At 50.1% G+C, this 12,407-nt stretch overlaps 3 protein-coding genes across 4 annotated transcripts in view; 2 read left to right on the forward strand and 1 right to left on the reverse strand.

Annotated features, from left to right (window-relative positions):
• Positions 1-2,102: 2,102 nt before the first annotated feature.
• On the reverse strand, positions 2,103-7,819 carry NUDT1 (nudix hydrolase 1). Its single transcript, XM_054161305.1, has 4 exons — positions 7,759-7,819; positions 6,974-7,130; positions 3,450-3,595; positions 2,103-2,550 (listed from the first exon to the last, which is right to left on the reverse strand). The coding sequence occupies exons 2-4, from the start codon at positions 7,123-7,125 to the stop codon at positions 2,378-2,380; spliced, it is 471 nt and encodes a 156-aa protein (XP_054017280.1). The 5' UTR covers positions 7,126-7,130; positions 7,759-7,819; the 3' UTR covers positions 2,103-2,377.
• A 146-nt stretch (positions 7,820-7,965) lies between these two features.
• On the forward strand, positions 7,966-10,890 carry MRM2 (mitochondrial rRNA methyltransferase 2). The gene is made up of 3 exons (XM_054180238.1): positions 7,966-8,054; positions 8,626-8,924; positions 10,317-10,890. Exons 1-3 carry the CDS (start codon positions 7,966-7,968, stop codon positions 10,739-10,741), a joined length of 813 nt encoding a protein of 270 aa, XP_054036213.1. The 3' UTR covers positions 10,742-10,890.
• A 1,136-nt stretch (positions 10,891-12,026) lies between these two features.
• The window catches only part of MAD1L1 (mitotic arrest deficient 1 like 1), a 413,753-nt gene continuing 413,372 nt past the window's right edge, over positions 12,027-12,407 (forward strand). Inside the window, exon 1 of one of the 2 annotated variants that reach the window (XM_054180345.1) lies at positions 12,027-12,171. The gene's annotated coding sequence lies outside the window, so the exon portion shown is untranslated. The remainder of the gene's footprint in view (positions 12,172-12,407) is intronic. The other variant, XM_054180346.1, reaches the window with a different exon arrangement.

Raw genomic sequence — 12,407 nt, forward strand, 5'->3', positions numbered from 1 at the left:
AAATGGGAACAAGACTTAATGAAGTTGGTTCCATTGCTGGTAGCTGGGTAGATTGCAATAAACACTAAGAAACCAGAAGATTAATAGGGTGCTGCATGCTGCCTATCCAAGAACTGATGCTCCTCTGAGCTGTAGCGCCAAAGAGTTAACGTGCCTTCTTGAGTGGAAGCTTTCAATGCATTGCTTGAGGTCAGGGGACTTCCCTGTGGTCAGAACAGTACTGGCAGAAAAGGCCTCCTGTCTTTATGTCAGTGTCTGTCACGGAGGTAACAGGGTAGCAAACAGCTGAGATCCTGAAACTGCCTGGAAACTGTTTTATCAAAAGGGCTGTATGCTTTTGTTGCTCCTGAGGTCTCTGCTTTGAGCTGTGACATGCCAAGAGAGAGGCTTTTTGACCAGCACCATGCATTGAAACCCTTTCCAAACTACATTTACAACTTAATCTCAAATCCTTTCCCCACCTTGCTCCTTCCATCTTCCTCGTAAGTTGCTCCTCCTGGGTTGTAACATGTTTTCAGCAGTGCCTTGCTGCATTCCAGTGCTTTCACTCTTCTTGGTGCAAGGGAATATCTCTGGAATTTGTAACAGGCTAATTTGCAGTCTACAGCTTGTGACACTTCCTAAAAAGACAAAAATCACCATCTGGGGACAGAACTTCAATAAAACATGTCAGTCTCCACAGCTGCAGCAGTAGTAATGTCACTTGAGCTCAAAGTCAGTGCTGGTGAAAGCATCTTCATCAAAGGAGGGAGCTGACTGCAGAAGAGGGGATAGCAAATAGAGGTGCAAGCCTGAGCCTGAGTTCTTTTGCTCTCTCTCTCCATGCAATTTACAGTTTTCACTAGGAAATAAGACAAGAGGTATTGACTGCCAGCCACTCCCCTTCTACCACTCAAGTAAAGTAGCTTTCAAGCCACCTAGTGTCTATCCCCTTGTGCTTATTTTCTCTAGGTGCCTGGAGCCATTCTGTTAGAACAGCCAGAAACCCTTACTGCTTGTCAGAACCAGAGACAAGTATCAGAAACTAAGTAACTTGGTGTGCAGCACAAAAAGAAAAGGTGTTAACTCTTATCTCTCAGTTGGAGCTGTGGCTTACTGAGCATATCAAGTAGGGCATTTTTGAGTGGTATAAATTATTCAGAACTGCTGGAGGGACACAAGAAGCAATCTTGTTCAGAGGGTGTGAATTCTGCCTGCCTGGGATATCCTGTATCTTTGCTTTGCTCAAATAGCCTTATGTATGAAGCACTTTATCCAAATGCAGGAATTAAAGAACTATTACTACAGCTGGTAGACTGGAAATGTTTACAGATCCTGTATTACATTCCAAGATTCTATCTGTAAGTGTTACATGTCTTTGTAAAAGTGTTTAAGAGACTAAAACCAACAAAACTTGTGTAAGAAGTTACATATGTGGTGTGTTATTTCTAGCCCAGTTTCATTGTTTGCTGCCCCTGCCGACAGGTCCCCTGCTACTCCACATGCAGCACAGCCTGCAGCCAGAGGTGATGACACTTTGCAGCATGGGCTTGCTGAAAGTCGATTTTCTTCAGCATGTTTTTACCTGAAATGCTCAAAACAATGCCATGTTCAGGGCAGGAGCTGCAAGAGTGAAAGCAGGGCTCAGTGTCATTAATTTACCTCTGACTTACAGAATAGAATAAACCAGGTTGGAAGAGACCTTCGAGATCATCGTGCCCAACCCATCATCCAACACCGTCTAACCAACTAAACCATGGCACCAAGCACCCCATCAAGTCTCCTCCTAAACACCTTTGTTTTCTTAACTCCTATAATCTTACACTACCTTCAGCTGGGGAATCCTGGAGAGATCTTCACCTGAGCTTTTCACAGCACTGGTCAAGCCTTACCTAGTACCAGGGACCAATGCTGAATCCCTGTCTAGAAACAGGCACGGAGAAGAAAAGTGATTTTGCTGCATCCACTTCATGTTTCTGTGAAAGGATGCCAACCCCTGGAAAGGCCCTTCATCAGTCTAGAAGGCAGCTAGCTGTTTACAACAGAATACCACATGCTTTTACTAAAAAATACTTTTAATCTTTTTCAGACAGAAAGGAAAGGCTTAAAAAAACAAACAACCCTCAACCACCTGCAAAGAAAAGGGTTAACACAAAGTGTTTAATCATACTCATCACATAACCACCAAAGTATACTACAGCATGGAAAAATCTCATTACTTTTGCTTCTGCTTGAAGAAAGCCCCTGATTTTCCTTCCTTCCCAGTGACCTGACACAAATAAGTCTTTCTGTTTTGTTTTTTTCCTGGAGAGCTGAGAAAGGAGACCTTTCCAAGTAGCACTCGTGGTGTTCTACCCCAGCGTGGGCAGCAGCACATGGGTCGAGTGCTTCTGTTTTCTTAAACTTCCTCCACTTCTTCCAGGGTGTGCTCCAGGATGGTGTCTTGTCCCTGGAACTTAAAATAGCCACGAAACAACTTTCTTTGAAGCACCAGGGGGAACCAGTAGGCATCATCTGCCCACATGTGATTGAATGGCACCTCGTCCAGCTGGAACCACTGTGGGCGCATTTCTGGTGGAAGAAAACAGAAGAACTTTGCAGGAGACTTTCTCTTGGTTTGGGGTTGCTTTTATTTTGCTGCTAAGGCTTTGCATACCCATCAACAAGCAGCTTCCCTCTACAGCCCAGCTGCCTCCCTTCTCAAAGGGATTTTGGCATGAATAGTTCTGCACCTCTTAAGAGTAATCCTGCCTCAGAAGGGAATGTGAATAGAACAGAATAGAATTAACCAGGTTGGAAAAGACCTTTGAGATCATCGAGTCCAACCCAACACCATATAATCAACTAAACCATGGCACTAAGTGCCTCATCCAGTCTCTTCCTAAACACCTCCAGCAATGGTGACTCCACCACCTCCCTGGGCAGCAACCCCAATGGCAAATCACTCATTCTGTGAAGAACAACTTCTTAACATCCAGCCTAAGCCTTCCCTGGTGCAACTTTTCTGGTGCTGGTTGCCTGGGAGAAGAGCCCAGCCCCCACCTGGCTACAACCTCCCTTCAGGTAGTTGTAGACAGCAATAAGGTCTCCCCTGAGCCTCCTCTTCTCCAGACTAAGCAATCCCAGCTCCCTCAGCCTCTCCTCACAGGGCTGTGCTCCAAACTCCTCCCCAGCTTTGTTGCCCTTCTCTGGACACCTTCCAGCAACTCAACATCTTACCTAAACTGAGGGGCCCAGAACTGGACACAGTACTCAAGGTGTGGCCTAACCAGTGCAATGCACAGGGGCTCCTGCTGGCCACACTGTTCCTGATGCAGGCCAGGATGCCCTTGGCCCTCTTGTTCAGCCTACTATCAACCAGTACCCCCAGGTCCCTTTCTGCCTGGCTGCTCTCCAGCCACTCTGACCCCAGCCTGTAGCACTGCATGGGGTTATTGTGTGTCCATCCTTCCCCTCCACCAGTGACCTACCATCGCTTTCTGTTGGCTCTCCATGAAAATCATCTGCCCGGAAAATGTGAACATCCATCAGTTCAGAGTTGCCTACAAATTCAAAAGTGATCTGACCCATCTTCTGCAGGGTGTCCACTGTCAGTCCACTCTCCTCCAGGAGCTCCCTGTGCAAGAAATACACTTCTTTACGTAAAAGCAAGCAGTGGGACAACAGAAAAAGCAGTTACTGACTTGACTGCCACGTTCAGAAGACTCGCAGTGAACCAAAGGTGAAAGCTGCACTTGTAAAAGAGAGCAGGGCCCAGCAGAGTTCTGGCTGGCACCAAAGAATTGGCCTACTTACACCACAGTGGTGTCAGGTCAGGCTGGCTTGTGTGTTATTTCAAGCTCCTAAAGGCTGGCAGGAAAAGTCTATACTGGAGGGGGAAGATTCAGGAAAATGGTTGTGTGATTTACACTCCTTGCAGCTTGATGGTCTTCTCTGAGATGAGATAGAAGTGCACCAGCACTCCTGTCACTGTAGCTGCATGTGGCTCAAGAACTTTTAAGCCACTTAGAAGCTATAGGGAGACATTATAGTGTCCTTCTAGTACATAAAGAGGGCCTGCAGGAACAATGGGGAGGGACTCTTTGTCCTGTCTCCTGACAAAGAGTCCCTCCTAGTCCTATGCTAGTGATAGGATAAAAGGTAATTGGTTCCAACTGAGAAATTTAGATTAAATATTTGGAAGAAGTTCTGCACTGTGAGGGTGGCAAGACATTGGAACAGGTCACCCAGGAAGGTGGTGGGTGCCCCATCCCTGGAAGTGTTCAGTCAGGTTGGATGGGGCTTTGAGCAACTTGACCTAGTGGAAGGTGTCCCTGCCCATGGCATGGGGTTGGAAGTAGGTAATCTTTAAGGTACTTTCCAACCCAAAGTATCCTGTGAACTTTTGAGATATGCTTCATTGGGACAGGCAAAGAGCTTTGCCACCTCCAGGCTAAAGCTTTTAGATTTGTGGGGAAGCAGGTAACAAACAGTACAGCATCCACACTTGCCACAAAATCAGCTACTTTTGAGGCTAACTGAAGCGTATTCAAGTAACACTACGTGCACACAGAACATTGGGCATGCCACCCCCCACTCAAATGCCACATGAAAAACGCAAAGCAATTGTGCAAACTTCCCATTTCTGCTCCTTGGAAGTACATTTATTATAACAAGAGACTGGAAGGCAAGACTTTTAAGAGCACTTTGAAAGGCTTTGCCAGACAGCTCTTCCCCATGCATTACCATGCACGGCTACTTGAAGCACATTCAATTACTTGCTCTGTTTATGCTACACACTTAGGGGCTTTTTTTATCTACCTCTAACAGAATCAGCATGGCTTGAAGCCAGTCATGGATTTTCTAATGTACAGAAATAAGGAATACTTTGAAACAGTTGGGGTGGGTGCACTTGCCACAAGTGTGTCTTCAGTTAATAATTAATGTACTTGCATATTTGGCAGGAACTTAACAGTTTAAAAATGTAATAGAAAGGATCTTTAAGGCTCCAGCTTTCCTTGGCATCAATTTCATGGATCCCATCCTTCAAAATTACAATGCAGCTTAATGTCTCAGCTAATTTTAGTTTATCTTCCTGAGAAACTCTCTAAACCAGAAGCAGTTTTTCAGCAACAAAGCTAAAAGCCTCATTTTACAGGCTGTGATAATTGAACAACAAAGCACAAAGCTGCTGTGGTTCTCCAAGCAATTTGTCAGCTGCTTAGCTCTGTGTATAGCAAGTGGCAACACTACAGGTAGCAAAACTGAAATAACAAATGAGCTGACTGCTCCCCTTACAGGATGTGCCACTGAGGAGCTGTGGTGCCCAGGCCCTCACAGAAATGTGGCATACCCAGCAGGGGACAGAAATCTGCCTGATACAGGAAACTTCATGTTTTAGCTTAATATTTAATCCACTATCTAACTATCTGTGCTGTAAGGACACTTCACACCTTTCACCACTGCAAACCCAGCTGAGACATTACAACAGAGAACCACAGCCTAATGCCTCAACTCTGGGTATGGACATGGTGAGCTAAGTGTGATCTGGACTGTGTGACACCTCCTGTAGAGCTGCACCCCAGGTTTTCTCCTGGGAGAAGCAGCTCTGCAGTGGTGGTGTTCCTGCCAAGAAGGTAGGCTGCATGCCCAGCTGGCCCTGGCTCTGGGGACTGCCTCCTGCTCTGCTGACCTTGGCAGGAGTTAGTTGTGCCACTTAAATCCAAAGGGCTGAGGACTGGACTGTTCCGCAGCCCACAGCAGCAGGTGCTGGATGTGCCACGGTACACTGCAGTGAGATCTCCAAAACTTCTATCACTTGAGAGCTCTGGTTGCTAGCTGTGGGGTAGCACAGATAAGCATGCACCCAGGAAATCAAATGATAAACAATCAGATTTGCCTCATGGTCAGTGGCAACATAAGCCTAGCAAATGGTAACAAAACTGCTCTCCCTTCCTCCAGAGATGATGAATTCCATGAAAAGCCATGATGTGTCAGGTACAGTAGGGCCATGCACTGCTGGGTGCACATCTGCACAGAGGACCCTCTGTCCCCTGAATGAGCTCACCACAAAACCCAGGCAGTTGCAGCGGTACAGCTGAGGAGAGGATTCAGGGCAAAAACTGTTAGGTAGCTGTTGAGCACACCAACACTGATCTTCCTGCAGGTGCAAGGGCAAACTTTGGGCCTACCTCAGAAAATGAAGTGGTAACAAGAGTGAGGCTGTGAGCCAGCAACGTTCATGTACAGAACAAGGTACCACATTTTTAGAAGAGTTTTGCAATTCAGTTGCAATCTGCTATTTAATTTTAATGACTAGATAGAAGAAAGAACTCCAATGAGTAAGTAGTAAAAGCTTCCAAAGTGGTACTGTACCTGCATACTGATGGAGTTCAATTCCCTAACTCAGCATTAGGAACTGCAAATGCTGCCATGCAGGCAGATAATAAATTTCTGCAGTGCCTTTCATAGGGGATCTCTGAGAGGTTCTAGCATTCTGTCACTACATTTCTATGCAGTGCTAAAAATGCTACTGGAAGGTAGCACCTGTTCAACAGCTTCAGAATTCAAACAGCAAGCAGTACAATGGCATAAACTGTAGTTCTGCTGTACAGCCCAAATTAAAGTGCACCTTTCTGAACAGTGTAAGAACCTCTGCCTCACCACCAGCAAACCAGGTCTCAGTTTAGATCAGTCTGAGATATGGGAAGGAGGACACTTGGTAACTGGCTACTTGTAGACTGGAAAACAGTTAAAGATTTGCAGATGACAGGCAGCAGGAATCAGTCCTGTTTCTTTGTACACATGGATGATCCCCCATTGCCTGTGGAGCAGGTGGTTTTTGTTTGTTCAGAGATGGCTCATGGCTGCACTCAAGGGGAGCACACTGGCTACAAGTGTGTTATCAGTAGAGCCATAAGATCTCCACCTGCAGTCCACCACAAATGGTCTAGCACCTCCACAGCCCAACCTGCCCCCATGCCCACTTGCCTCAGGGCACCAGCCCAGGCCTCACCTGCGAGCTGCCTCCTCGATGCTCTCCCCTGGCTGCACCTTCCCCCCAAAGCCATTCCAGAGCCCGGCTCCAAACCCACGTTTCTTCATGCCCAGGAGGACGCGGGGAGGCTGCACCACCAGGACAAGGGTGAAGAGCCTGGAGGTGAACATGGCTCCTGGGTGAGAGATGGGAGAACATGCTGTGTCAAAGGCTCCCAGTACCCCTCCGAGAGGAGGCCAGGCTGCTCCTCCAGCACAGGCTGGGGGGCAGACAGTCCCTAAGCCCCCCAAACACCCAGCACTCCCTCCCCAAGTGCCTGGTTCCCACCATCCCTGGCCCAAACCCTTGGTCCCCTAGTTCCTCTCCCGAAGCCTACTTCCACTCCCCACTACACCTTGCTCTTCTGCTCCTTCAGACACCGCCCCCCCCCCCAAAAAAAACCCAACATTTGATCATTTAGATTGGAGAAAACATTTAAATAATCAAATATTTTTAACCCACTGCCGAGTCCACCTCTAATCCATGCCTCTAAGCACTACATCCATGAGCCCTCTCCGCAAAGCCTCAGCCTCCCTTCCCAAATCCTTGTCCTCCCAGAACCCCCTCCCCAAACCCCTGATCCCCAGAACCCCCTCCCCAAACGCTTCGCCTCCTTCCCCAAATCCCTGCTCTCCCAGAATCCCCTTCCCAACTCCCTGACCTCCTTCCCCACATTCTGGATTTTCATCAGCCCTCTCCTTAAACCCTTAACCCCTCTCCGACACTCCCATGCCCTGGCTCCCCCGTCCCTGTCCTCCACACACCTCTAACAGACTTTCCCACCCTCCGCTTCCTTCTGGCCCTCGGAGGCGCCGCGGCCGGCCCCGGTTCCGGCCGGGCCCGCTTCTTCCCGCGCCGCCCCGGCCCCGGTTCCGGCCGGGCCCGCTTCTTCCCGCGCCGCCGCCGCCCCGGCCCCGCCCCGGCCCCGCCCCGCGGCAGCCGTCAGGGGAGGGCGGAGCGAGGCGGCCGCCATGGCGGGGTGGGGGGGCAGGTGCGTGTCAGGGGCTGATGAGGAGAGCTCGGCTTCGGCGGGTCCTGCCCTGACCCGAGCCGGGGGGCGGTGAGGTGTCTCCGAGGAGCTGCGGCGCTAGTCTCGGGGGGCGGTGGGGTGACCCCGCTGGGGTGCGGTGTTAGCCCCAGCACTTTAATTGCCGCCACGAGTGGGGAAGGGGAGGGGGGGGGTGTTGTGTTGTGCTGTCGTTGTTGGAAGTGCTGGAGCGGGGCTTAGTTACTGGGGAAGTGGTGGTAGCAGTGCCTGTGGCAGTCAGTGTGCTCTGCCCGGAGTCCCCAGGGGCTGGGGCAGCCCTGGAGGTACTGAGGCACCCTTGGCCTTTCCTCCCGCGGAGGCTGCCAGCCCCTCCCTGGGGCCTGTCTGCCATGTGCCCTGTGGGCCTTTAGCACGAAGGTCAGAGCAGCAGCGAAGAGAGGTGGAGGTGTGGGACCCTCTTTCCTCAGGAGGTAACCCGTGAGGCCTCCATCCAAAATCCAGCCCTGCTGCTGTGGTTGGACCAGCTAACAAAAGGTGCCAAGAATCTCAGATTTGGAGGCTGGCTTTTTTTTTGAGCCTGCAGCTGAGGTTACAACCGATTACTGTAGAGGCTTTTGACATGCATGGTGATTATGCCCTAACTGATCACCTTCCCTGTCTGTCTGGGCAGCTGTCAGGGTTTGGTGAGCAAGTGTCTCCACACGACTGTGAGGTGTCTGAAGAAAACTGGAACTGAGCACCGGTGGTTGCAGCGGCACCTGAAGGATCCCTTTGTCAAGGCAGGAAAGCAGCAGCACTACCGTTGCCGGAGTGCCTTCAAGTTGCTGGAGATTGATGACAAGTTTCATATTCTTCGTCCAGGATTTTCTGTTCTTGACTGTGGAGCTGCACCAGGTGCTTGGAGCCAGGTTGCTGTAGAGAGGGTCAACGCCTTGGGTACTGGTAAGTGCATGGTTTTGGCCGGCTGGGTGAGGGTGATGCTCATCCTAAAGTGTGTGAGATGGTGGAGGTGTGGGGAAGGCACATGGGTGCTGGCAGGTGTCAGAGTCACTGGCAGAAGCATGAAGTGCCTGTGTGGCAGTGAAGAATCATAAATCTTCATATGGGATGGAGAAATCATATTGTGAAATACAGGTTTGCTGTGAGGTGCTGCTGTAGGCATAATGAAGTGTTCTGTGTTTTGGAGGAGAGCACACAGAATCACAGAATGTTAGGGCTTGGAAGGGACCTCAAAAGAGCATCTAGTCCAACCCTTATGCTAGAGCAGGACCACCTAGAGCAGATCACACAGGAACATATCCAGATGAGTTTTGAATGTCTCCTTCACTGGAGACTCCACAACCTCTGGGCAGCTTGTTCCAGGGCTCTGTCACACTCACAGTGAAAAAGTTTTCCTTATGTTTACATGGAACCTCCTATGCTCCAGCTTGTACTCATTGCCCCTTGTCCTATCACTGGACATCAGTGAGAAGAGCCTGGCTTAATTCTCCTGACACTTGATCTTCACATTTATAAACATGAATGAGGTCACCCCTCAGTCTCCTCCAAGCTAAAGAGACCAAGCTCCCTCAGCCTTTCCTCATAAGGGAGGTGTTCTACTCCCTTTAACGTTTTTGTGGCTCTGTGCTGTTTCACGCAGTTCCTTGAACTGAGTGGCCCAGAATTGGACACAATATTCCAGGTACAACCTTCTTGGCAACAAGGGCACGTTGCTGGGCTCATGGTCATCCTGTTGTCCACCAGGACTCCAGGTCCTTTTCCCCACAGCTGCTCTGCAACAGATCAGCCCCCAGCCTATGCTAGTCCGTGGGGTTGTTCTTAACTATTTGCAAGACTCTACACTTACCCTTCTTGTGTTTCATTCAATTTCTTCCCACCCAACTCACTGGCCTGTCCAGGTCTTGGTGAATAGCAGCACATCCCTTCATCTGGTTCTGAAATTGGTGTAGCCTCCAGCAGGTAGCTTGGCTTTTCTGTAGTTTCATTTCCCATTGAGAAGTGGTGGTAACCTCCACATATTGGTTATGGGTTTTAAGCCATTAATATTTACAAGATAAGGTGTTACCATCTGTACTATTGTCCAGGATTTCTGGACTACCAGTCTTGAAAGAGCAGAAGAAAGATAAGAAAAACAGCCCTTGCTTAACCAAAGAAACTGAGTTTTCATGTCTTGAACAGATTAGCTTATAGCAAACAATGCAGCAGGTGGTCTAGGGACAGGACCACCAGACATGGCAGGTGATAGGTGTTTTGTTTATTGACTAACACAGAGCTCTTGCCTCTGTGGGTTATTTGCAAGCTTTGGGTGTTCAGTTTGTCATTCTTCTAATCTAGATCCTGCTGTCCCCACTGGCTTCATCCTTGGCGTCGACCTCCTGCGGATTTCTCCTCTGGACGGAGCCGTCTTCCTGTCAAAGGCTGACATTGCAGACCCAGCCACACTGAGGACAATTCAGAGCCTGCTTCCTGCAGAGAAGGTGGACGTTATCTTGAGTGACATGGCACCTAATGCCACAGGCATTAAAGATCTGGATCATCAGAAGGTGATCAGTCTATGTTTAGGCCTCCTGAATCTGTCCCAAAGTATTTTAAAGCCAAAAGGAACAATGCTCTGCAAATTCTGGGATGGACATGAGTCCCGTCTGCTGGAAAACCGGCTGAAGGAGCACTTCCAAGATGTGAGAACTATAAAGCCTCAGGCCAGCCGCAAGGACTCTGCTGAATCCTATTATTTGGCAAGACTGTACAAGGGAAGGTGAAAGCTGAGAATTGCAGGTTATCAAACAGGTGGTCAGGCATTGATTGGAAAGCTGAACTTGGCATGTGTTTAAAGAAAAATACCAGGAATAAGACCCCTGACTTGAACTGTTCCCTTGGTGAGAAGAACCTAGGAAAATCTGCCACATCTCTTGAGTGAGTTCCCAATTAAAAGAAATAAGCCAGGGTGGTGTCCTACTGAGTTTATCCACTGATTTCACAAGCAGAGACATCTAATCTAGATTCTCACTTGTGGAGAAAATAGTTGAGAATGGAGAGGAGCAATCTGAAAGGCCACCTCTGAGGCTGGTGTAGTGGAAATGGAAATAAAACAGTGATTATATGAATTTTTAATGTGTGCTTGAAAATCATTGCACTATTAATACATGAGACTAACCATAAAGGTGGTTATCAGGATGAGAGGGAACAGCAAGTGGAGTTTCAGCCAATTTATTGCCTCTTCACCTTCCTTAAAAGCTTTATTAGCACATGTTAAACCAGATGATGTTCTCCTGCACGTCAGGATGCTGTATGACTGGTAATGCAGTCACTGGAGATGTTGTTAATGTATTTTTTATTGTCCTTAACAGCTGTGGCTAGATTGAGTTCTAGCTGGGCTTTGGCTCTCCTAACTTTCTCCCTACATAGCCTCACTACATTTTTAGAGTCCTCCTGAGAGGCCTGCCCCCTCTTCCAAAGGCCATAAACTCTTCTTTTTGTTCCTGAGGCCCAGCCAAAGCTCCCTGTTCAGTTAGACCCGTGTTTTTTGGCACATGGGGACAGCCAGCTCCTGTGCATTTAAGGCTTCCTTCTTAAAGTATGTCCAGCTTTCCTACCCTTCAGGACTGCCTCCCAAGGCGCTTTGCCAACCAGTCTCCTGAACGTGAGCGCGTTATCCCAACAGTCTAAACCGGGGAGCGGGGTTGCTTTATGTGCTGCTTGGGAAGGCAAAAACCCGATGTCAGTTTCACTCCGTGGAAATTTCATGACCGGCGGCTGGCCCCAGGCGCTGGAGCGAGCAGTGCGCTGGCTGAGTGTGTGCTCGCCCTGCTGCTCCTCGGGCTGCAGCAGGAGCCCTGCAGCTCGGTCCCCGGCACGCAGCGGTTATGGGGGAGTCCGTTGCGCGGGGGCGGCGGGAGGAGGCTGAGCTGGAAGCCCTTTCGCACCGAGGAGAGAGATTACGGGAGGTCCCGCAGTGCGCGCCTAGTCCCGTCGTTACGGCGGCCCGGGCCGCTGATCACGCGAGAGCTGGGCGCGAGTTCGCGTGAGAGCTCGGCGCCGGGACGAGGAGGGAGATCCAAGCGGGGCGCGCGCCGCCGCCCGCAGCGGGTGAGTGAAGGGAGGAGGGCGGCTGGCTCCGTCGGCTCCGCTCGGCTCCTCTCGGCCCGGTGCGGCGTTCGTGAGCGGCCGAGCCCGGACACGTGAGAGAGAGGTAAGGAGGCTGTACCGTGTCTCCGTTCCTCCCTCCCCGGGGCGGCCGCTCGCCGCCTCCGAGGCGGGGTAGGGCTGTGGGTGCTGCCGGAGCCCCGCTCCCCATCCGCGACCTCGAGGAGGTCCGCGAGGACCAAGCCCGTGCAGTGCCCGTGGCGGACCGGCTGCAAGGGAGCAGCCCTGCTTCCGCGGCGGCTGCTGCCGGCGATTCGGCGTTCGGTTGTGAGCGCAGGGCGT

Source organism: Dryobates pubescens, chromosome 4 (genome assembly GCF_014839835.1).
Source record: "Dryobates pubescens isolate bDryPub1 chromosome 4, bDryPub1.pri, whole genome shotgun sequence".
In the NCBI taxonomy this organism is placed as follows: Eukaryota; Metazoa; Chordata; class Aves; order Piciformes; family Picidae; genus Dryobates; species Dryobates pubescens.

Bases quoted from the DNA above. Each gene is read 5' to 3' on its own strand.
- MRM2 (XM_054180238.1), top strand. From the start codon at position 7,966: ATGGCGGGGTGGGGGGGCAGGTGCGTGTCAGGGGCTGATGAGGAGAGC. The intron at 8,055-8,625 runs GTGAGGTGTCTC...TATGCCCTAACT, and splicing joins CTGACCCGAGCCGGGGGGCG to GATCACCTTCCCTGTCTGTC. The intron at 8,925-10,316 runs GTAAGTGCATGG...CTTCTAATCTAG, and splicing joins GGTCAACGCCTTGGGTACTG to ATCCTGCTGTCCCCACTGGC.
- NUDT1 (XM_054161305.1), bottom strand. From the start codon at position 7,125: ATGTTCACCTCCAGGCTCTTCACCCTTGTCCTGGTGGTGCAGCCTCCC. The intron at 3,596-6,973 runs GTGAGGCCTGGG...TTTCTTGCACAG, and splicing joins ATCGAGGAGGCAGCTCGCAG to GGAGCTCCTGGAGGAGAGTG. The intron at 2,551-3,449 runs GTAGGTCACTGG...TTCTTCCACCAG, and splicing joins AGAGCCAACAGAAAGCGATG to AAATGCGCCCACAGTGGTTC.